The sequence below is a fragment of the Heloderma suspectum genome, chromosome 2 (assembly GCF_057233095.1).
Source record: "Heloderma suspectum isolate Gila_16-S chromosome 2, 16-S_ref, whole genome shotgun sequence".
Lineage (NCBI taxonomy): Eukaryota > Metazoa > Chordata > Lepidosauria > Squamata > Helodermatidae > Heloderma > Heloderma suspectum.
Genome location: NC_139459.1, coordinates 49,183,501 through 49,201,295, shown reverse-complemented (window position 1 = coordinate 49,201,295; position 17,795 = coordinate 49,183,501). Strand labels below are relative to the sequence as shown.

Sequence of the window (17,795 nt, the reverse complement as noted above, 5' to 3'; positions counted from 1 at the left end):
TTCCTCGGCCTGAGCTAGTCCGCGAGGCTCGCCCGGGCACGAAGACCTCTCGGGGGAGACACTCTCGGCGTCTGCCACTGAGAGCGCCGCCAGCACCCAGCGGGGCCCCGACCGAGCGCCTTTCCGGCCGCCTGTTTTCCTCCGGCCTAGGCGCGGGCGGGCAAGGGGGCCGGCTTCTTTCCTCCTCCTCAGGGCGAGCGGGATGAGGAAGGAGGCGGCGCTCGACGGCGCTGCTGGGGAGAGGCTGCCTCCCGTTCGTCGGGTGACGGCGGCGGCTGGGCTTCGGCCCCCGGTTGCAGTTAGAGGCGGGAAGCTGGAGCCATGGAGCTGCCCGGGCTGCTGCTGCTGCTGCTGCGGGCCTCCGCGGCGCTGGCTGCCTCGTCCTTGCACCAGCCGCACGCGGCGCCCCAAGCTCAGGAGCAGCTGCTCTCGAAACAGGAGGCGCCGCTGGGCGCGTCCCCCTTCGGCGCCCTCTGGCCTCTGCCCGCCTCGCTTCGCATCTCGCCAGCCCGGCTGCAGCTGGCGCCCAAGCGCTTCCAGATCGTCCACGGCCCGGGGTCGTCGGCGGGGCCGCGTTGCTCGTTGTTGCAGGATGCCTTCCGCAGGTGAACGTCTCTTTCCTTTCCTCCCTTCAGGGAAGGGGCAGCGCGCGCGAGCGCCAGCCCGCCCGTCCGCCCGGGCAGCGGAGAGCTCTTCCCTCTGCCCAGTTCCCCTGAGAGTGGAACGGGGTGAGCAGAATTGTCCAGGGCCGCCTTCCCCGCCCCGGTGCCCGCCAGATGTTTTGGCGGGCACCGAATTCCTGACCATTGGCCATGCTGGCTGGGGCCCAAGGCAGCTGAAGCTGAACATATCCGGAGGGCCCCAGGGCTGCGAAGTGTCTGAAGGGCTGCCGCCTAGGAGACGGAGCAAGCTCGTGCTCTGTGGCTCCCCAGGGCTGCAGCTCAACATTGAGAGCGCTCTTGCCAGTGGAGGCTGGGGGCTCCGATTTCGGTGGGGCAAAAGTCCATTCTGGGTTTCAGTCCGAACCAGCCAGAACTCCAGAGGAGCTACCCAAGGTGCGGAAACCTATCCCCAAACTGGGTTCAGCACCTTGGATAGCTCCTTTAGAGGTCTGTCTGGTCCGGACTGAAACTCAGAATGGATGCACAACACCACCGAAATCAGAGCCACCAACCTCCACTGGCACACGGGAACTGACTGCCTCTGGAGATGGTGAGCTGCCCTTCACTTGGAGGCAGTTAAGCAGAGGCTGAAGAGATGCTGTAGCTCAGGGGTAGGCAGCATCAGATTCTCCCCCTCCCCCCATTTTTGGACTGCAGCTCCCACAATTCCTTGGCTGGGGGCTGATGATAATTGGAGTCCAAAACATCTGGAGGGCATCAAGTTCCTACCCCTGCTGTAGCTGCAATTTGCATTGTAGATCCTGCATTAAGCAGGGGGTTGGAGTAGATCACCTCTAAGGTCCCTTCCAACTCTGTAATGAACATAAGAAGAGCCATGCCGGATCAGTCCACTAGACCAGCATTCTGTTCACACAGTGGCCAACCAGCTGGCCATGGGAGACCCACAAGCAGGACACGAGCACAACAGCACCCTCCTGCCCATGTTCCCCAGCAACTGGTGCACATGGGCATACTGCCTCTGATACTGGAAGTAGCATATAAGCATCAGGACTAGTAGCCATCGATAGCCTTATCATCCATGAATTTGTCCAATCCCCATTTTAAAGCTATCTAAATATATCTAAAAGCTATCTAAATCTAAATAGCCATCACTACATCTTGTGGAAGTGAATTCCATAGTTTAACTATGCGCTGTGTGCTATGGTTCTACTGCGGGGTGGCTCTTTTCTATGAGATGTCACTTGAGTTGTCAGTTGTTTTTTCTCCCCCCTCCCCGTGAAGGACTCGTGTTCTTTCAGCAAAACAGTGCCCCCTCTGCACTATGGCCAAACAAACATTGGTAAAATCTGATTGGTGAATATTTTCCAACGTGGAGATAAAGTGACAGAGTCACAGTAGGGATTGCAGTACCGGATCAGACCAAGGTCCCCCTCTGTTTCTAGCTAGAGGCCTGTGAACACTCTCAAGCAGAGCATGAAAATGTTAGCCTGAGATGTATTATTTAATTATTTGTTTGACTGAGTTTTTAAGGTATATGATTCTTGCCTGCCTTCCAACTGCCCATTCAAAACACTACACCTAACTTGGATATGGATAGTTAGAGGATCTGTTCTCAATGGTAGGGTGCACTGAATGTTAATCTGTTAACATAATCTGTTAATCCGTTAGATACGCTCCTCACCACTCCTCCCGCTCTGCACTGGATAGGCAGTCGCCCCTGGGGTCAGAGGCGACCTTTGATCTTGATAGGATTGCTCCCTCCGAGTGCAATCCTGTGGATGTTTAGACCAAAAAAAGTCCTGCAATTCCCAGCGTGCCCCAGCCAGCTAGGGGAATGCTGGAAGTTGTAGGACTTCTTTCTTTCTAAACATGCATAGGTTTACACCCTTCGTCTCTTTCCCATTGAGTGGGGGTAATTACATAATATTTTTTCCTTGGGATAACCTGGAGTCTTAGGCTGAAGTGATATGAGAGTCAACATCCTCTGGCATTTTTTCTTTTCTTTTTATTTCAGAAAATTTCTATAGCACTCTTTTTTTTAAAGTGGGTCACAAGATAAAATCATGACAAAATGCCATAAAACCAACCAATAAAACAGTAATAAAACAATAAAACAACCAATAAAACATTAATAAAACAATAAAACAACCAGGAGCAGCTGGCAACAGTCAGGGAAACGCCCAGGCAAACAAATGTGTCTTGAGTTGTCAGTGGAATCACTCCACACTAGGAGCCCACCGGATCTCATTGGGATGATCATTCCATATGGTGGGTGTCACAATGCAAAAGGCCCCACTCCGCACTATGGCCAAACAAGCATCAGTAGGCCACGGTATGGTAAGCAAGGCTCCCCCCTGAGAATGTAGAGACTGAGGCATTCTATATGGGGGAAGGTGGTCTCCTAATGGCATGAGCCATTGGCCATTGTTGGCTGTGGATGATGGGAGTTGTAGTACAGTATATCTGGGGGGCGCCATGTTAGGGAAGGATGATATAAACCATAATAGTGTTGTCTGGTTACTGAAGTTGGCTGTTCCAGTGTTCTCTGGTTTGTGGAGTTTGGTGGCCACAATCTAGTTCGGTGCATTTAGGCCCATTTGATTAAGCATGCCTAAACCCCTGTTTACACAAACAAGGAATTTATCATGTTACGATTACTATCATGCATTATAACCTTTGGGTGTTGATGAAGTAAAGCAGTGATTTCCAAACATATTTAAAGACATTTTATTTATTTTCAGCACACAGTTTAAACTAAAGTATCACAAACAAAAAGTAGAACACGCCTTCAAAATACAGTAGATACAGCCACAAACAAAATGGTGAGCAAAACAAAAGTGCAAGTTGCGTCTCAGCAAAAAGTTTAAAAACTACAGTCATCCTACTTCTGCTTTCTGCAACACTGAGTGAGAAAGCATTCCTGCAAATACATGATGAAAGCTCATTTTCTAGTTGATATTCTAGTTGGGTTGGAACATGTATAGAGTCACCCGGTGGAGCTGGGCATCCGTTCCAGGAGAACATCTCTTATTTCTTATCATAGTGTTGTATCCAATGTTAGTCAAACTTAGAGTACTCCCATTGAAATGAATTGGACTTTAGACTAACGTTGGATACAACCCATTGAATCATAGAGTTGTCCAACCCCCTGTTGATGCAGGAAATCCACTACTACAGCATCCCTGATAGGTGGCCATCCTCTGTCTAAACACCTCTAATACAGGACCTCCACCTTTCAGGCAGCCTGTTCCACTCTCAAATAGCTTGTACTGTCAAGAAGCTCTTCCTAACGTTAGTTAAAAAAACCTTTCTTGTAAGTGGAACCTATGGGTCCTATGTGATTCTGGTAGAAAGCAAAGCTTGAATAATGTCTTTCTCTGCCTTTGGATTCACTTCCAGATATTATGAATACATGTTTGGATATTCCAAATGGCAGAATCGTGACAAGGAAGAAGGTCTTTTCGAAACAGAGCTATCCTCACTTCAGGTCATTATCACTTCAGAGGATTCTGAATGTGATAAATACCCTGGCATTACATCAGATGAAGCCTGTGAGTATCTAGCTGTGTAGATGTGTGGAACCTAGTGGAACCTTCCTCTTTCCCAGCTATGTTGATTCTTTGCAGCATCCTTCCCCATCCTGGTGCCCTCCAGATGTTTTGGATTTCAACTGCCATCAGCCCTAGCCACTATGGCCAATGATCAGGAATTCTGAGAGTTGGAGTCCAAAGCATGAAGGGCATCAGGTTGGGGAATGCTGCATTACAGCCTTCTGTAGAATGCCTCTTTTCTTATACTTGCTTGTGTATATTATTTGGCACTTTTTCCTAGCATATGTACTTGCTTATCTAGCGTTTTATTAAGTGAATAATTGAAGAAAATAGCTTGGCTCAGCTCAAAAAAGGTCTTGAATATGACTCACTGAGATTAATGGCTGTATTCATATCTTTGTTGAGTTTTTATCTAGCAAACAAGATGGGATGGAGTGCTAAATATGGTTGGATTTTTATTTTTTTATTTATCAATAAAATTTCTATACCACCCCATAGCCAAAGCTGTCTGGGCAGTTCACAGCAATTAAAACCATAAAATGCAATATGACAAAATGCAATATAAATGTTTAAAACTACAGTATAAAAAATAAAATAACCAAATAGAAGCTAGCAGCAATGCAAAGATTTAAAATACAATACCAGATTTAAAACAGAAACTGTAAAACTAAAACATATGAAATGTATGTTCTTAATAATCAGGATGAATTGTGTAATGCTTACACTTGTCAGTGCTTCATGCAGGTACTCAGAGTACTCCCAGGTACTCAGGCAAATAATTGATTTTGCAAATTACATAGAAATCTGGATGATTGGAAGTTTAGGTGAAAACAAGTAGGGCTGGCAACAAAATGTTGCAGTCTGAAGTCCACCTGTTCAATGTTCCAGTCAGTTAGCCATGCCCTCCTCAAAAATACACTATTCCATTTTCCCTCTCACCCGGCTTTTCCCAACAGTTAGCATTCCATTGCCACTATGTATACTCAGTCTCAAGTGGGCTGGTTTGGGGATTTCCCGCACCCCCTAATTAAGGATTCTTTTCCCTAAAGATTTTCTTACTTCTGCAAAACCTTCAAATACCTCCTTTATATGTGTGGATGGTGCCATTTTGTTTATATAAGGATCCACACTCTCCTCTGAATTTCAGAAATAGAGGGGATGTGGTTTGAATGTGGTCCTGTTAATTACAGCAGATTTACTAATGGATTCAAGCATGTAGGCGTGCATGGGCTGATGGCCTTGAATGTTAACGGACTTCTAAGACAGGAACGGGTGTAAGGTTTCACTTCCTATTCAGATTGCTGTGTTTGTGTATACTCGCTTTATGTTAGTTGTTAACCTTGCATAAGCACGATGATGCATGAGGGTCTCTGAAACTGGAAAGGGAGAGAAGTGTTTGCTAAGCTAAGAGCACACTTCCGCTTGAATTTTCATTGGGATGGGTTGTTAATTTTAAGAACCCACTTAGAGCAGGCCTGCACAACTTGTAGCCTTATATGGCAGCCGTATCAGGGAAGCTTACGGCTTTTGCGGCACACTTGGGACTGCAAAAACAGAGGAACTATTAAGCAACTGTGGCTTGAAGACCTGTGTTTGGCTTGGAGTGGGGAGTCACAAGTCGCACAGGTTGACTTGGAGAAGAGTCTGTTTATAGCAGGAGTGGGCAACCCGCAGGCTGCATGCGAGGCTCAGCCATCTTTTATGTGGCCCCTTGAGCTTCTAGTAGGCCTTTTCCCAAGCCTTTCCTGCCAGGGCCCCTCTTCACCCAAGTAGGAAGAGAAAAGCACTTGGAAAACACAGATTCCTCTAGTTTCACACTTTGGAAAGCCTCCCCTCACCCCCCTCTGCTCAACCTATCGCCAGGGAACAGTTGAGCAGCAGGGCAAAGGGGTCTGGGCTGCAGATAAAAGTTTAATGCCATCAGCAATACTGCCCCCTTTTCCCTGCTCCTCAGCTGTTCTCTGCTGAGCAGCATGGGAGAAGGGAAGACTTTTGAAAGTGCAAATCCTGTGGAATCTCCATTTTCAGAAGTGTGCTTCTCCTCTGCTAATAAGCTTAAGAAAAAGATTAAAAAGCAGCGCAGGGGGATGTCATATTCATTGCGTTCGCTGGGTGGGGGGAGAAGAGGTAAATCTCTCCTTCCCCCGCCCCCACCCCCAATAATCCGTATGTGTAGGAGAGTGAGTGAATGAGTGAGTGGAGGGGGAGTGAGAAAGTGTGTGCGAATGGGGCAAAGGGGGACTTGGGATCTGCTCACCATTGTCTCCGACCCCACCCATGTGGCCCCCAACAGACTACCCTCAAGGGAATGTGGCCTTTGGAAGGGTAAAAAGGTTGCCTGTCCCAGTTTATAACGATAAGAAGACCACCAGTGAACCAGAATTAACGTGTTATTTTACCTTAATTGCAGAAGGTAATTGTTGCTTTTTTAAAATTTAGGAGTTATAGCAAACCATTTATTATCCTGGCTGCAATCTGGCACAATGACCTGGTTCACACGATCACTGCAGGGTGTTGCGGTGCCCATGGGCTCCAGGTTGGCGATCCAAGGTCCCACCTCCTCGGCTTCTCGTTACGTGTGAACCTGGTGAGGGTGGGTTGTTGGGGTGGTTGACAAGCCACCCCGAACCCATGGCCTGTTTTAGGGTTGTGGGTTACTTGTCAACCACCCCAACAACCCACCCTTGCCAGGTTCGTACAAAACAAGAAGCTACGGCACGCCCCCGCCATGCCCCAAATATTCAAAATGGCAGCAGCTGCCACAACAACAAACCCCACAGGTAAATTCAGCCACAATGGCTTCTCATTACATGCAAAATGAGCCATTGACTTCAGTTAGATATAAGCAAGCTGCATGCAGGAGTGCCAACCTAATTCTTAGAATTCTTGTTCTTAGAACAAAGCAATTGATGATTTCATAATCTTTATTACTGAAAGGCATCTCAGTATTAATTGTTGTTTTCCCTTAAAGATCAGCTCCAAGTATCAGAACCTACAGCTGTTCTGAAGTCAGGAAAAGTTTGGGGAGCTTTAAGAGGTGAGTCATAAGATAAGAAGGGCCCTGCTGATTAAGATAAATGGGTTATTCTATAGTGGCCAGCCAGATGCATGAATGAAGCCCACAACAGAGCATGAAGACAACAGCTTCCTCACCCCACCCTGTTTGTCCCCTAGTTGTTTGTATTTGTGGGAAAACTGTCACTGTACAGAGAGGTTCCATTTAGCCACCGTGGTTAATACTTGTTGATAGATTGATTCCACCTGCATTTGTCTAATGCCCTTTTAAAGCCATCTAAGTTAGTGGCAATCACCACACCTTCTGGCCATAGTTATGCATTGAGTGAACATAGGATGCTACTTTTTACTGAGTCAGACCATTTGTCCATCTAGCCCAGTATTGTTGACACTGACTGGCAGTGGCTCTCCAGGGTTTCAGGCAGGATTCTTTCCTAGCCCTACCTGGAGATGCCAGGGATTGAACCTTCTGCATGCAAAGCATGTGCTCTGCCATTGAGCCACAACTCCTCCCCTTCTCCTGAAGAAGTACTTCATGTCACCTGTCCTCAATCTACTGAACATAAGAAGAGCTGTGCTGAGTCACACCAAAGGACTCTAGGCCAGCATTCTGTTTGCACAGTGGCCAACCAGATGCCTTTGGGAAGCCCTCAAGCAGGACATGAGTGCAACAGCACTCTCCCACCCATGTTCCCCAGAAATTGGTATGCAGAGGCATACTGCCTCTGGTAGTGGAGGTAATATCACTAGTAGCTATTGATAGGCTTGGCCTCCATGAACCTGCAAATTAGTTTCACTAGGTGACCCAAGTTGTAGCACTGTATCTAGTGTATCTCTGCACCATAATTTTTAAACCTATATCACAGCTTTCCCAACCCAGTGCCCTCCATATGTATTTAACTACAACTCCCATCATCCCCAGCAGTGTGGACTTCATTAGGACTAATAGGCATTGTAGTCTAACACAACTCCCATCACCCGAGACAACTCCCGTTACCACCAGGGCACCTTATTGGGGGAGACTGCTCTATCGCGTCAACTTCTTCCCCTAAATAAAATGTTTTCACGTTTTTAATGCATGGTGAAGTGAGCTGATTTTTTTTTCAACACGAATCATGTGGGCATACGAGCAACTTATGTTCATGGCTGAAGACTGACGTGATGGGGCATGTTCAATATGGAAACACGCATATGCTGTCTAGATTGAAAACCATCCCCAAATTTCATGGTGTGAATCAGCCCTGCATACTGTATTTGTGAAATATGTAGGTAATAGGAGACCAATATATTTATGATGGATTTTTAAAAGCTCCTCTAGACATTTGAAGGAAGCGATGAGAGAGGAAGCATGGGTGATTTGCTCTTCCTCATCCCATGCTTCTAGGTCTCATCCAAAGCAAAGAGAAGCACACATTCCTTGTGGGGAGATGTTCATTCTTTCCCAGCGTAAAGAGAACAGTACTCTGACACGTGGGATACATGCTTCTCCCTTTCACCCATCCCCTTTGGATGAGGTTAAGAAGTTTAGGAAGAGAGAGCAGAAGTTACTTGTGTTTCGCTTCTCACCACTTTCTTGGAATGTCCAACATGGTTCTTGTGTGGCATCTGTGTTACTTTGCCAATTCGATCTATTTGACTTCCAGGTTTAGAAACATTCAGCCAGCTAGTAAATGAAGATGACTATGGAAGTGTAAGTAATGTTCTTCATGGTACAGCAGACTACCACTAATAATTTGGACTTTCCTTTGGGTTCATTCGCAGCAGCTGCTATTAATCATTTCAGGTTTGACTACTCCAGCCTTCCCCAACCTGGTGCCCTCCAGATGTGTTGAACTGCAGCTCCCATAATTCCCAGCCAGCATGGCTAACAGGGCTGCTCTGTGCTTCAGAGGCTGCTTCAGAGACTGTTTGGAAGCTGCAGTGTAACCGAAGGTGGGCTACCAGAAACAGATCAAAGGAGTGCTTCAGACTCTGCACTGGCTACTTGTATCCTTCCTGATACAACCCGAGTTGCCCCTTTTGACCAAGCACAGTAGTGAACTGTATGGCTGCCTCTGCATATCAAGCCATACAGCAGGCTTCCTCAACCTGGTGCCCTCCAGATGCTTTGGACTTCAATTTCCATCAGTCTCACCTAGCATGGCCAGTGGTCAGGAAAGCTGGGAGTTGTAGTCCCAAAAGTCTGGAGGGCACCAAGATTGGAAAGGCTGCCGTAGAACTTGACTTCTGTTGTAGTATTCTTGGTATTTGTCAGTCTTCGTTTGAAAAGACATGAGAAGTTTCTACTTATTTTTCTTAAGATAGGCTTCAGAAAATCAGGGTGGCAACTGGTAAATGTACAGAGAATAAAGCGATCTGGAGTGACTTCAAACTTGCACTACAGCTGTGGATAAATGTATCCCTTAAGTCAGGATGTTGGCTTTGGTGTGAGTGTTGCATGCCTCTATTTACTGAAGCAGAAGGGTTCTACAGATGTACAGGCCAGGCTGTAGCCTTGCTTGAAAATCACAATTTTCCTGAATGTCTGTCAAGTTCTACAAACTTCCATGTCTCCTGTGCAGTCTGTAGATTTAGCTACATTTCTTGGCAAAGACATCAACCTGCATATTTTTCTGTACATTTCTAAAAACACTTAGCTAGTTTTCTTCATTTTAAAATCCTTGGAGATGACTAGCTTTACTGGAATGACTAGTTTCACTGATTTTAAATGTTGGTGTGGCCTCTGCAACTTGGGCACCAAGTAACTTAGAGGTTGCCCCTGTCCAGAAATTGCTCAAGAACATTTAGGTTTGGTATTTGGGGTTAAGCTGGTGAAACTTTATCTGGTTAATTTAAAAAAAAAAACACACCAAATTCTTAGCTGTGGAATAGGATGGGACATAAGTTCAAATATAAGTACTGGAAGAAGGCATTTACAAGACAATTCTTTGCTGTGACCATTGGTGACAGACCATCTTGAAAGCCTGTGTAAATGTTTTGAGTTGAGTTTTATATGGACTTTGTTTATATTTGGATGCACCATAGGTATTTGCCTTTTCCTGTGCCTTCTACAGTATCTTACCCCAAAAGTTAAATTTTACTGCCTCTTAAGCCTTCTCTTCCTCTTTTTTGTATGAATAGTTCTTTATCAATGCATCTGAGATTTCTGACTCCCCACGGTTTGCTTATCGAGGAATCTTGCTTGATACGTCGAGGCATTTCTTGCCCTTGAAATCTATCCTAACCAATTTGGTAAGTTGGCAGCTGAGTCCGATCTCCTCACCACCAGAATCCTTTGCAGGGGCTGGTGTGGCAATTTTAATTGAAAACATTATTTCCTTACAAATAAAATAATTAATGTTAAAATCATTTGAAATATTTGATATATCACCTACAAAATGGCTAAATGTCCTACAACAGAAGTGGGGGGCTGAATTCAATTTTGGAGAAGCTCTTGGGGCCTGTATTCCAGTGGTGGTTAGAGCCAAAGGCAAAAGGGGTGGGACCAAAAATACAAAAAATACCAGCATGCTCTAGTATAAAGCTTACTGCCAATAACTCAGCCTTAGGGAGAAGTATTTCAACCTTTTAGAATGGGCAAAAAACTGCACAAAAGCCAGGGAACCACCAAATGATCAGTGGCTGGAGGAAAGGAGGTGGGGCCAAGGAAAGGGAATGTGGCCATTTGAGGAACCCAGGAGGGCTAGATTTGGCCCCCAGACCTGAGGTTCCCCAGCCCTGTCCTACAATATGCAGGAATGGTTGTCATCCAGAGCATGATGCATCTGCAGCTCTCTCTTGCAGTGGAAGTGCTCATTGGCCAGACATCTTGCATAGGGCATCACTACAACACCCTAAAATGCTGCATTTAAAAAGGGGCTTTCTGCTTCCATTTTAAGTGCAGGATCACGACTCCCTTTTTCACCTGCTTCCTTTTCCCTCTCCCTTTTCCCCCTCCTTCTCCCCATTTCTGAGTCTTCCATTATCTTTCATTGAACTCTGTCCTCCTCTTGCCACTTTTCCTCTTTTCACGGAAGGAACTCAAGCAGAACACAGCGGGTAATTTGATAGCTCATAAGCTGCGATCTATTTAAAAACGGAACAAAGGACATTCAGTGTAGGAGACGCCTTGGAGGTTTACAGCGTCGTGGAAAGAGCCCACAATCTTCCGTGAAGGAGCAATTTCAATCGCAGGATAAAAGCTCTGTGAGAAGAAAGCCATAGTTAGTCAGTGGTGTGCACTGCCCCCTCAGATAAGTCACAACCTCTGGAAAGGACCAATAGTGGTTGCTTTGGCAACTGTATTACTCCCAGGCCTTCACAACCAGGTTCATTGGCTGCTTATAGAAATGGAACAGCGGATGATATGAGGGATAAGAGCATCCTGAGGGGACTTGCTTAAAAGTAAATTTCATGTAAATGTATTTAGGATTGGGTGTCAGGCTTTGTTTCACTAAGGTCTGTCAGGATCAGGAAGATTGTAGGGGTTGAAGAAGCAGTGGTGAGGTTGCTTTGCAACTCAAAGTACTGCAGAACGTGGCTGCTGAAATCAGACTTCACTAAGCGGTGGATTAGAATCCCTCTTTAAAAACTTTCTGAGGAATGCAGAGTGCCTAACTGAACTACCATCTTGCCTCCCGTGTCATAGGACGCCATGGCTTTTAACAAGTTCAATGTCCTGCATTGGCATATTGTAGATGATCCTTCCTTTCCTTATCAGAGTGTTACTTTTCCTGAACTGAGCACCCAGGTAAGTACATGTCATGTGGAACCTCTTCTGATAATTCCCTGCATTACGATAAAATAATAAAAGAAACAACCAACCTTTTGGGAAACATAAACTTCAAAAAAGGATATTGCATAAGCTGTTATTTCGAAGGCATAATGAGCCAAAGTTTTCAATTTAAACAGTTTATTCTGTACTCCCCATCTCTCTTGGAATGGCATTGTTGCAGGTTTCAAAGGAGTAGCTATCTGCATTTGTTGCCGCAAAAACAACAGAGAGTCATTGATCAGTGGCAGGGATGGATGGAGCGCTGAGTGCAGTCAAAGTGCTTCCCCTGCTCGTAGATCAGCACTATTGCAGCCAGTGCCGGCTCCAGGTTTTGAGGGGCCTTTGGCCCCCTCCCTCCGTAAGTCTGCTGTCTCGCCACCATTGTCACCAGCTGCCATTGCTCCTCCTCCCCATCATCATCATCATCATCGCTATCTCTTTTGGCTTCCTGGAGAAAACTGAAGATTATAGAAACGCTTTAATTGATTACAGGTTGCATGGGTATGAAAACATATCTAGTGAGTTAAGGTACAAAAACTGTTCTTAGACATTTTGGATTGTTCAGATGCCTTGATGTTTCCCCTGTAACCTGCTCCCCCCTTTTAAAGTTAAGAACATAAGACGAGCTCTCCTAGATCAAACTAAACGTATCCCTAATCCAGCATCCTGCTTCCCACATTGGTCAACAGTTCAGCTTAAATAATGCCAATAGCAATCACCTATTTGTTTTCACTTTTGTCTTGCTTTTTCCAATCAGCTTTATATAGTAGACTGGGGGTGGGCAACTTATGGCCCTCCAGATGCTTTGGCCTAAAACTTCCATCAGCCCTAGCCAACATAAGGCTGACCGGAGTTGTAGCTCAAAACATCTGGAGGGGCGGAAGTTTCCAACCCCTGCAATAGACTAATGTGGGCTTTAATCTTTGACTATTTATAGTTCAGGCCTTTGCACAATATCGTTCTTTTTTTCTGGCCTTGAAACAATAGTACAGGCATACTTCAGTCTTGCGCAATTTCTCACCCATGAAACCAGTTGGCAGCCATCAGCCCACAAGGGTAATGAACAGGGCAGCCTTCCCCAACATAGTGCCCTCTTGATGTTTTGGACTACAACTCCTATTAGCCCCACTCGGCATGGTTAATGGTATGGGATTATGGGAATTGTAGTTCAAAACATCTGGAGGATGCCAGTTTGGGGAAGGGTGGAATTGGGTGGAATTAGTTTCTGCTGGAGATTTAAATCTCCTTGGAGACATGACTTTGGGCAGGTCAATCTCTCTCAGCCAAAATTACTTCATAATGCAGACTGATGGTCAACAAAATTCCTAAAGAGCTTTGTGCACTGAAATTGCTCAAGAAATAATGAATACTTGGACTATTGGGGTGGTATGTTTTAAGTGCCTGTTAAAGCTCTGTCTCTTCACCCACGCCTTCGCTGACTGACACGTAACAACCAGCCATTGGTTAATTAATTAAGAGATCAATCCTATGGCCGCTAGACACTGTCTAGACGGCTATAGGATTTTTCAGTTTCTGGAAACAAAGGTCATTCCAGAAACCATGCTCTCCGCCCCCTCATAGCTGGCACAGTTCTTTCCACGCTGCCGCTGTCTCTGCACTCATAAATGGAGGATGGAGAGGGCGAAAAGGGGGTGGTCCCAGGGGAGGGGAGGAGACCACAGAAGCCACTTGAGACAGGTTCCTATTGGGTCTTCAGGCCCCTTCCTTCCCCCTCCCTGAAGCCACAGCTAGACACACAAAAACGTGCACCTGGCCACAGATACAGGGCAGCTGGAGCATGGAGGAGAGGAACCCCTCCGTGCTTTATCCTGCATTTGGTAGGCGTGAGCCTCCAAGTTTGGAGGCTGACATCTGTCTCTATAGGATTGCATCCTAACCCATTAATTAATTAACATGGATTTAATTTGTTTAATCAATTAATTAACTCATGGTTGGTTGGGGCCACAAGTGAGTGATCATGCCGCATCCCACCTTCTCACAGCATCTGCTTTGCATCCAGTTTAGTAAACAGCACTGGGCTATTTGCTGCAGTGTCTGAACCTGGCACTCTGGGCTGTTGAGGGAGAAACAACCAAGAGATTTAAACCACGGTTTGTTGTTGGGTTGCTCAGATAGAGAAACGTCAACTCTGCGTTGTTTCTCCATCAACAATCCAAAGCGCCATGTTCATACATCATGCCAAACAACCCAGGGCATTCCTGGGTTGTTTGCCATACCGGCTGCAGTGCAAAGCGAAAGCAGCAGGCAGGCAGGAGGCAGTGGTCTTATTTGTACATAACACTGACAAGCCATGGGTTGCCGTCGTGTGTGAACTGGGCCATTGTGCTGTCCAGTTGCGTTATTGTTGTCTTTTGAGTTTTCTGGTTTTAACTGATAAGGATTTGTATATATTAGCATGATGTTTTATATTGTAATGTCTGTTTGGGGTTTTTCTATGGTAAACTGCTTTGAGGTATTTTTTTCAAGTATGATAAGTGGTCTATAAATTGATTGTGGGTGCAATCCTATGCCTATTTAGACAGAAAAAAATATTTCCGCTCCCAGGAATGCTGGAAGGACTTTTTTCTGTCTGAACATGCATAGGATTGTGCCCTAAATAAATAATATCCCACTCCTTGAGGGCTGTAACATGTCTCTGCAGTCAAGTATAATCTGCTACTCAAAATTACTGACATCCTTGTGGCATGTTATAAATGAACGTGTACATGTGGACATTTTCACAGGGGGCCTATTCATACGATCACATTTACACCCCCACCGATGTCTGTCTTGTGTTAGAATATGCTCGGTTACGAGGGATTAGAGTCATCCCAGAGTTTGATACTCCAGGACATACAAGGTCTTGGGGAAAAGGTAAGATATGTGTTATTCTGAAAGGCAATTAATACTGAAATTAACCAATATGGAGCTTTACAGAAAAGGAATATAAAGATTAGTAGTTGAGTGCGTTATGAAAAAGTATGTTTCTTTATTATGAAAAATAATTTAAATCCAAAGCAGTTCACAGTTCTCACCAGATTACATATAATTTAACTCAGCCTTCCCCTACCTGGTGCCTTCCAGATGTGTTGGCCATTGGCTATGCTGCCTGAGGATGATGGGAGGTAACCCAGCACTTCTGGACGATGCCAGGTTGGGGAAGGCTGAATTAACAGAAGTGGGTTTCTTTGGTTTGGCCTTTAGATATCTCCTGATGAAGAGCCAAATGTCACCTTGAAATGGGTTGAGCTTAAGGTGGTTGTTGCAACCAATCTGTTTTTGTACTCTGTTACTGATCACTTCTTTTTTCTGTTTGCTTCATACTGATAATAAACTCTGTCAACTGGTAAGGGCACAATCCTATGCACGTTTAGACAGAAAAAAACCCTACAACTCCCAGCATTTCCCAGCCAGCTATGCTGGCTTGGGAGTGCTGGGAGTTGTAGGACTTTTTCGGTCTAAACGTGCATAGGACTGTGTCCTAAAACAGCATTGTTGCTTTTCTGTCTGAAAGCTTGCAAACTGCTGCTGGTCAGTGTAAACAATATTGAGCTGGCTGGACCAGTAGAGTGACTTGGTATAAGGCAGCCTCCTCTCTTCCTAGCAGAGACAGCATTTCTGCTAATGCCAGTGAATAAGGTTTAGGAGGCTCCAGGAAATGGAAACAAGTCTTCAGTAGCCTTGAATACAGAACAGAAATAGCTGATCCCTGGAATAAAATGACTAATAGCATCAAGTAAATGCAAACTTCACGTGAGACACAATTTTCCAGGTCTGATCTTCTGCCGTAATTGTATTCATTCTGTAAATTACAACTTTAAAAGAGCTTGAAAAACATTGTTTTGTGTTCTTGACCGTATTGAAAAAAATGTATTTAAGTTCTTGGAATTGTTTTTAAAGCAAACATAGCAAATGCAACTTTGTAGGGCATAAAATAACATTTTGTGTGTTTATTTGTGTGTTTTATTTAAGGGCAAAAAGACATCCTCACACCATGCTACAATGGAAAACATCCAAGTGGCACTTATGGACCTGTAAACCCCATTTTGAATACAACTTACGATTTCATGGCTCAGTTATTCAAAGAAATTAGCACAGTGTTTCCTGATGACTACATCCATTTAGGAGGAGATGAGGTGGACTTCACTTGTTGGTACGTTGTGACATTGAAAGTCTACATTGCTCACATGACTGAGATATGTCTAGCTGGAAAATGTGACAAAATGATAATTATATAGGCCAGGATTCATATGTACCCTAGCTTTTCTTTTTCCTGACCTTAGCCCCTTGCATTATGTCAGAGGCCATGTTCCCCTGAGTTTGTGGTTGTGGTTTGTCATAACACAATAGGAGGTTGCTTTCAAACAAGCGAGGGGGCTCAGAAGCTCTGCTTGCATGCTGGACTGAGCGTGGTGCTTTGGATCCTTGCAGTTTCTCTGATTTTACTGAGTTGGGACTGAGATCACTTGGAAAAACCTGGGGATGAACATAACAGCACAAGATATATGTTGTCTGGCTTGGCTCCCTTGCAACATCAGCAACCAAACACATATTAAAGGAACAGTAAACTCCTTTATTACAGCAGGACACAAATACAAGCATCTCATCAGAGTGCACAGATCAGAGTCCTTCGTGACCCCAAGTTCAAATAAACTCAGATAATCCAACCAGGAGCCAGAAACAGGGTCTTAAAGTCCAGCAAGATTAATCGAAGACAAGTTTATCGAATCCCAAGGCACAGGATTCAAGGCATGCAATAGTTCAGGGTTCAAGAGTAGTCCAAGCAAGAGAGTGTCCAGGATCAGCAACATTGTACCTCCAAGCCTGTTTTGCCTGTGTGCCAGCTTTTATGTGGGGCAGGGTGACTAGAGTCCCTCACTTGTTAATCCAAGGGTTGGATTAACCACCTAGCTGGTTGTTTTTCTTCTCGCTTTTTCAGCTGCCAGCTTTGCCTGGGAGACAGCCTTGGACATGGCCCTTTCTCAGCCGAGTCTGCCTCCTGGCCTCTTATTGAACAATGTTCCTGAAGCTGGGGTCACTCAGGTGCTTCTTCCCACGCTAGCTCTGACTGTAAGGGCCAAGGAGTAGCTGCCTCCCCCTGGCCACAATCTACTGTGAAACCAGGCAAATTCCCAGCACCCTCCATACCTTGTCTAGGCCCTAAATCAGATTCTGCCTTCTCTGAATCAGATTCCTCCTCTGAGACCATGGCATCAGGGGAAGGCATGACATATGTTGGTCTGAGAACAGGTCTTTAGGGCGCAATCCTATATATGTTTAGACAGAGAAAATCCTACGTCTAGCATTCCCCAGCCAGCCAGCCCATTAGTTCTTCTCTAGCATGCTGTAGCATACTTCTCTAGCATGACTATTGCAAGAAACATACTTGTGTTTCTCTTTTCCTTTACAGGAAGTCCAACCCTAATGTGACAGAGTTCATGAAGAAGCAAGGGATTTGGTTTATCTATTCCAAACTGGAATCATTTTATATTGAGAAGTGAGTTTCTTTCTGTTTCAAGTAAGACCACTTACAGACCTGGTCCACACAACACAACAATGTCTGAACCCAGGGCGGTTTCTGCAGGGTGGCTTTTTTTTCCACAAACAAGCCACCCTGAGAACCCATGGTTTGTTGTTCGGTTGTTCAGGGTGGTTTGTTTTCAGGGTGGCTTGTCATGATGCCTGAACCCAACAGAATGGGTTCTGCATGGCTTGTTGGATAGGGCTACAGAGGTGCTCAGCAAGAGCAGCAAAAAAACCTGACTGCTCCTCAAGGTGCCCTCTGGCTCAGTGCTTCATTTGACAGCAACCAGCTTTATCCTCTTGTGAGCCAAGTTAGCACAGCTATGGACG

General features: G+C 45.4%; 1 protein-coding gene across 1 annotated transcript in view; it reads left to right on the top strand.

Annotated features, from left to right (window-relative positions):
• Nucleotides 1-204: 204 nt before the first annotated feature.
• Nucleotides 205-17,795, top strand: part of HEXB (hexosaminidase subunit beta) — a 28,935-nt gene continuing 11,344 nt past the window's right edge. Inside the window, exons 1-9 of the mRNA XM_084833478.1 lie at nucleotides 205-605; nucleotides 4,023-4,174; nucleotides 7,146-7,211; nucleotides 8,833-8,879; nucleotides 10,310-10,420; nucleotides 11,817-11,918; nucleotides 14,687-14,816; nucleotides 15,915-16,095; nucleotides 17,353-17,439. Coding sequence (XP_084689604.1) covers nucleotides 322-605; nucleotides 4,023-4,174; nucleotides 7,146-7,211; nucleotides 8,833-8,879; nucleotides 10,310-10,420; nucleotides 11,817-11,918; nucleotides 14,687-14,816; nucleotides 15,915-16,095; nucleotides 17,353-17,439 — 1,160 coding nt within the window. The 5' untranslated portion in view covers nucleotides 205-321. The remainder of the gene's footprint in view (nucleotides 606-4,022; nucleotides 4,175-7,145; nucleotides 7,212-8,832; nucleotides 8,880-10,309; nucleotides 10,421-11,816; nucleotides 11,919-14,686; nucleotides 14,817-15,914; nucleotides 16,096-17,352; nucleotides 17,440-17,795) is intronic.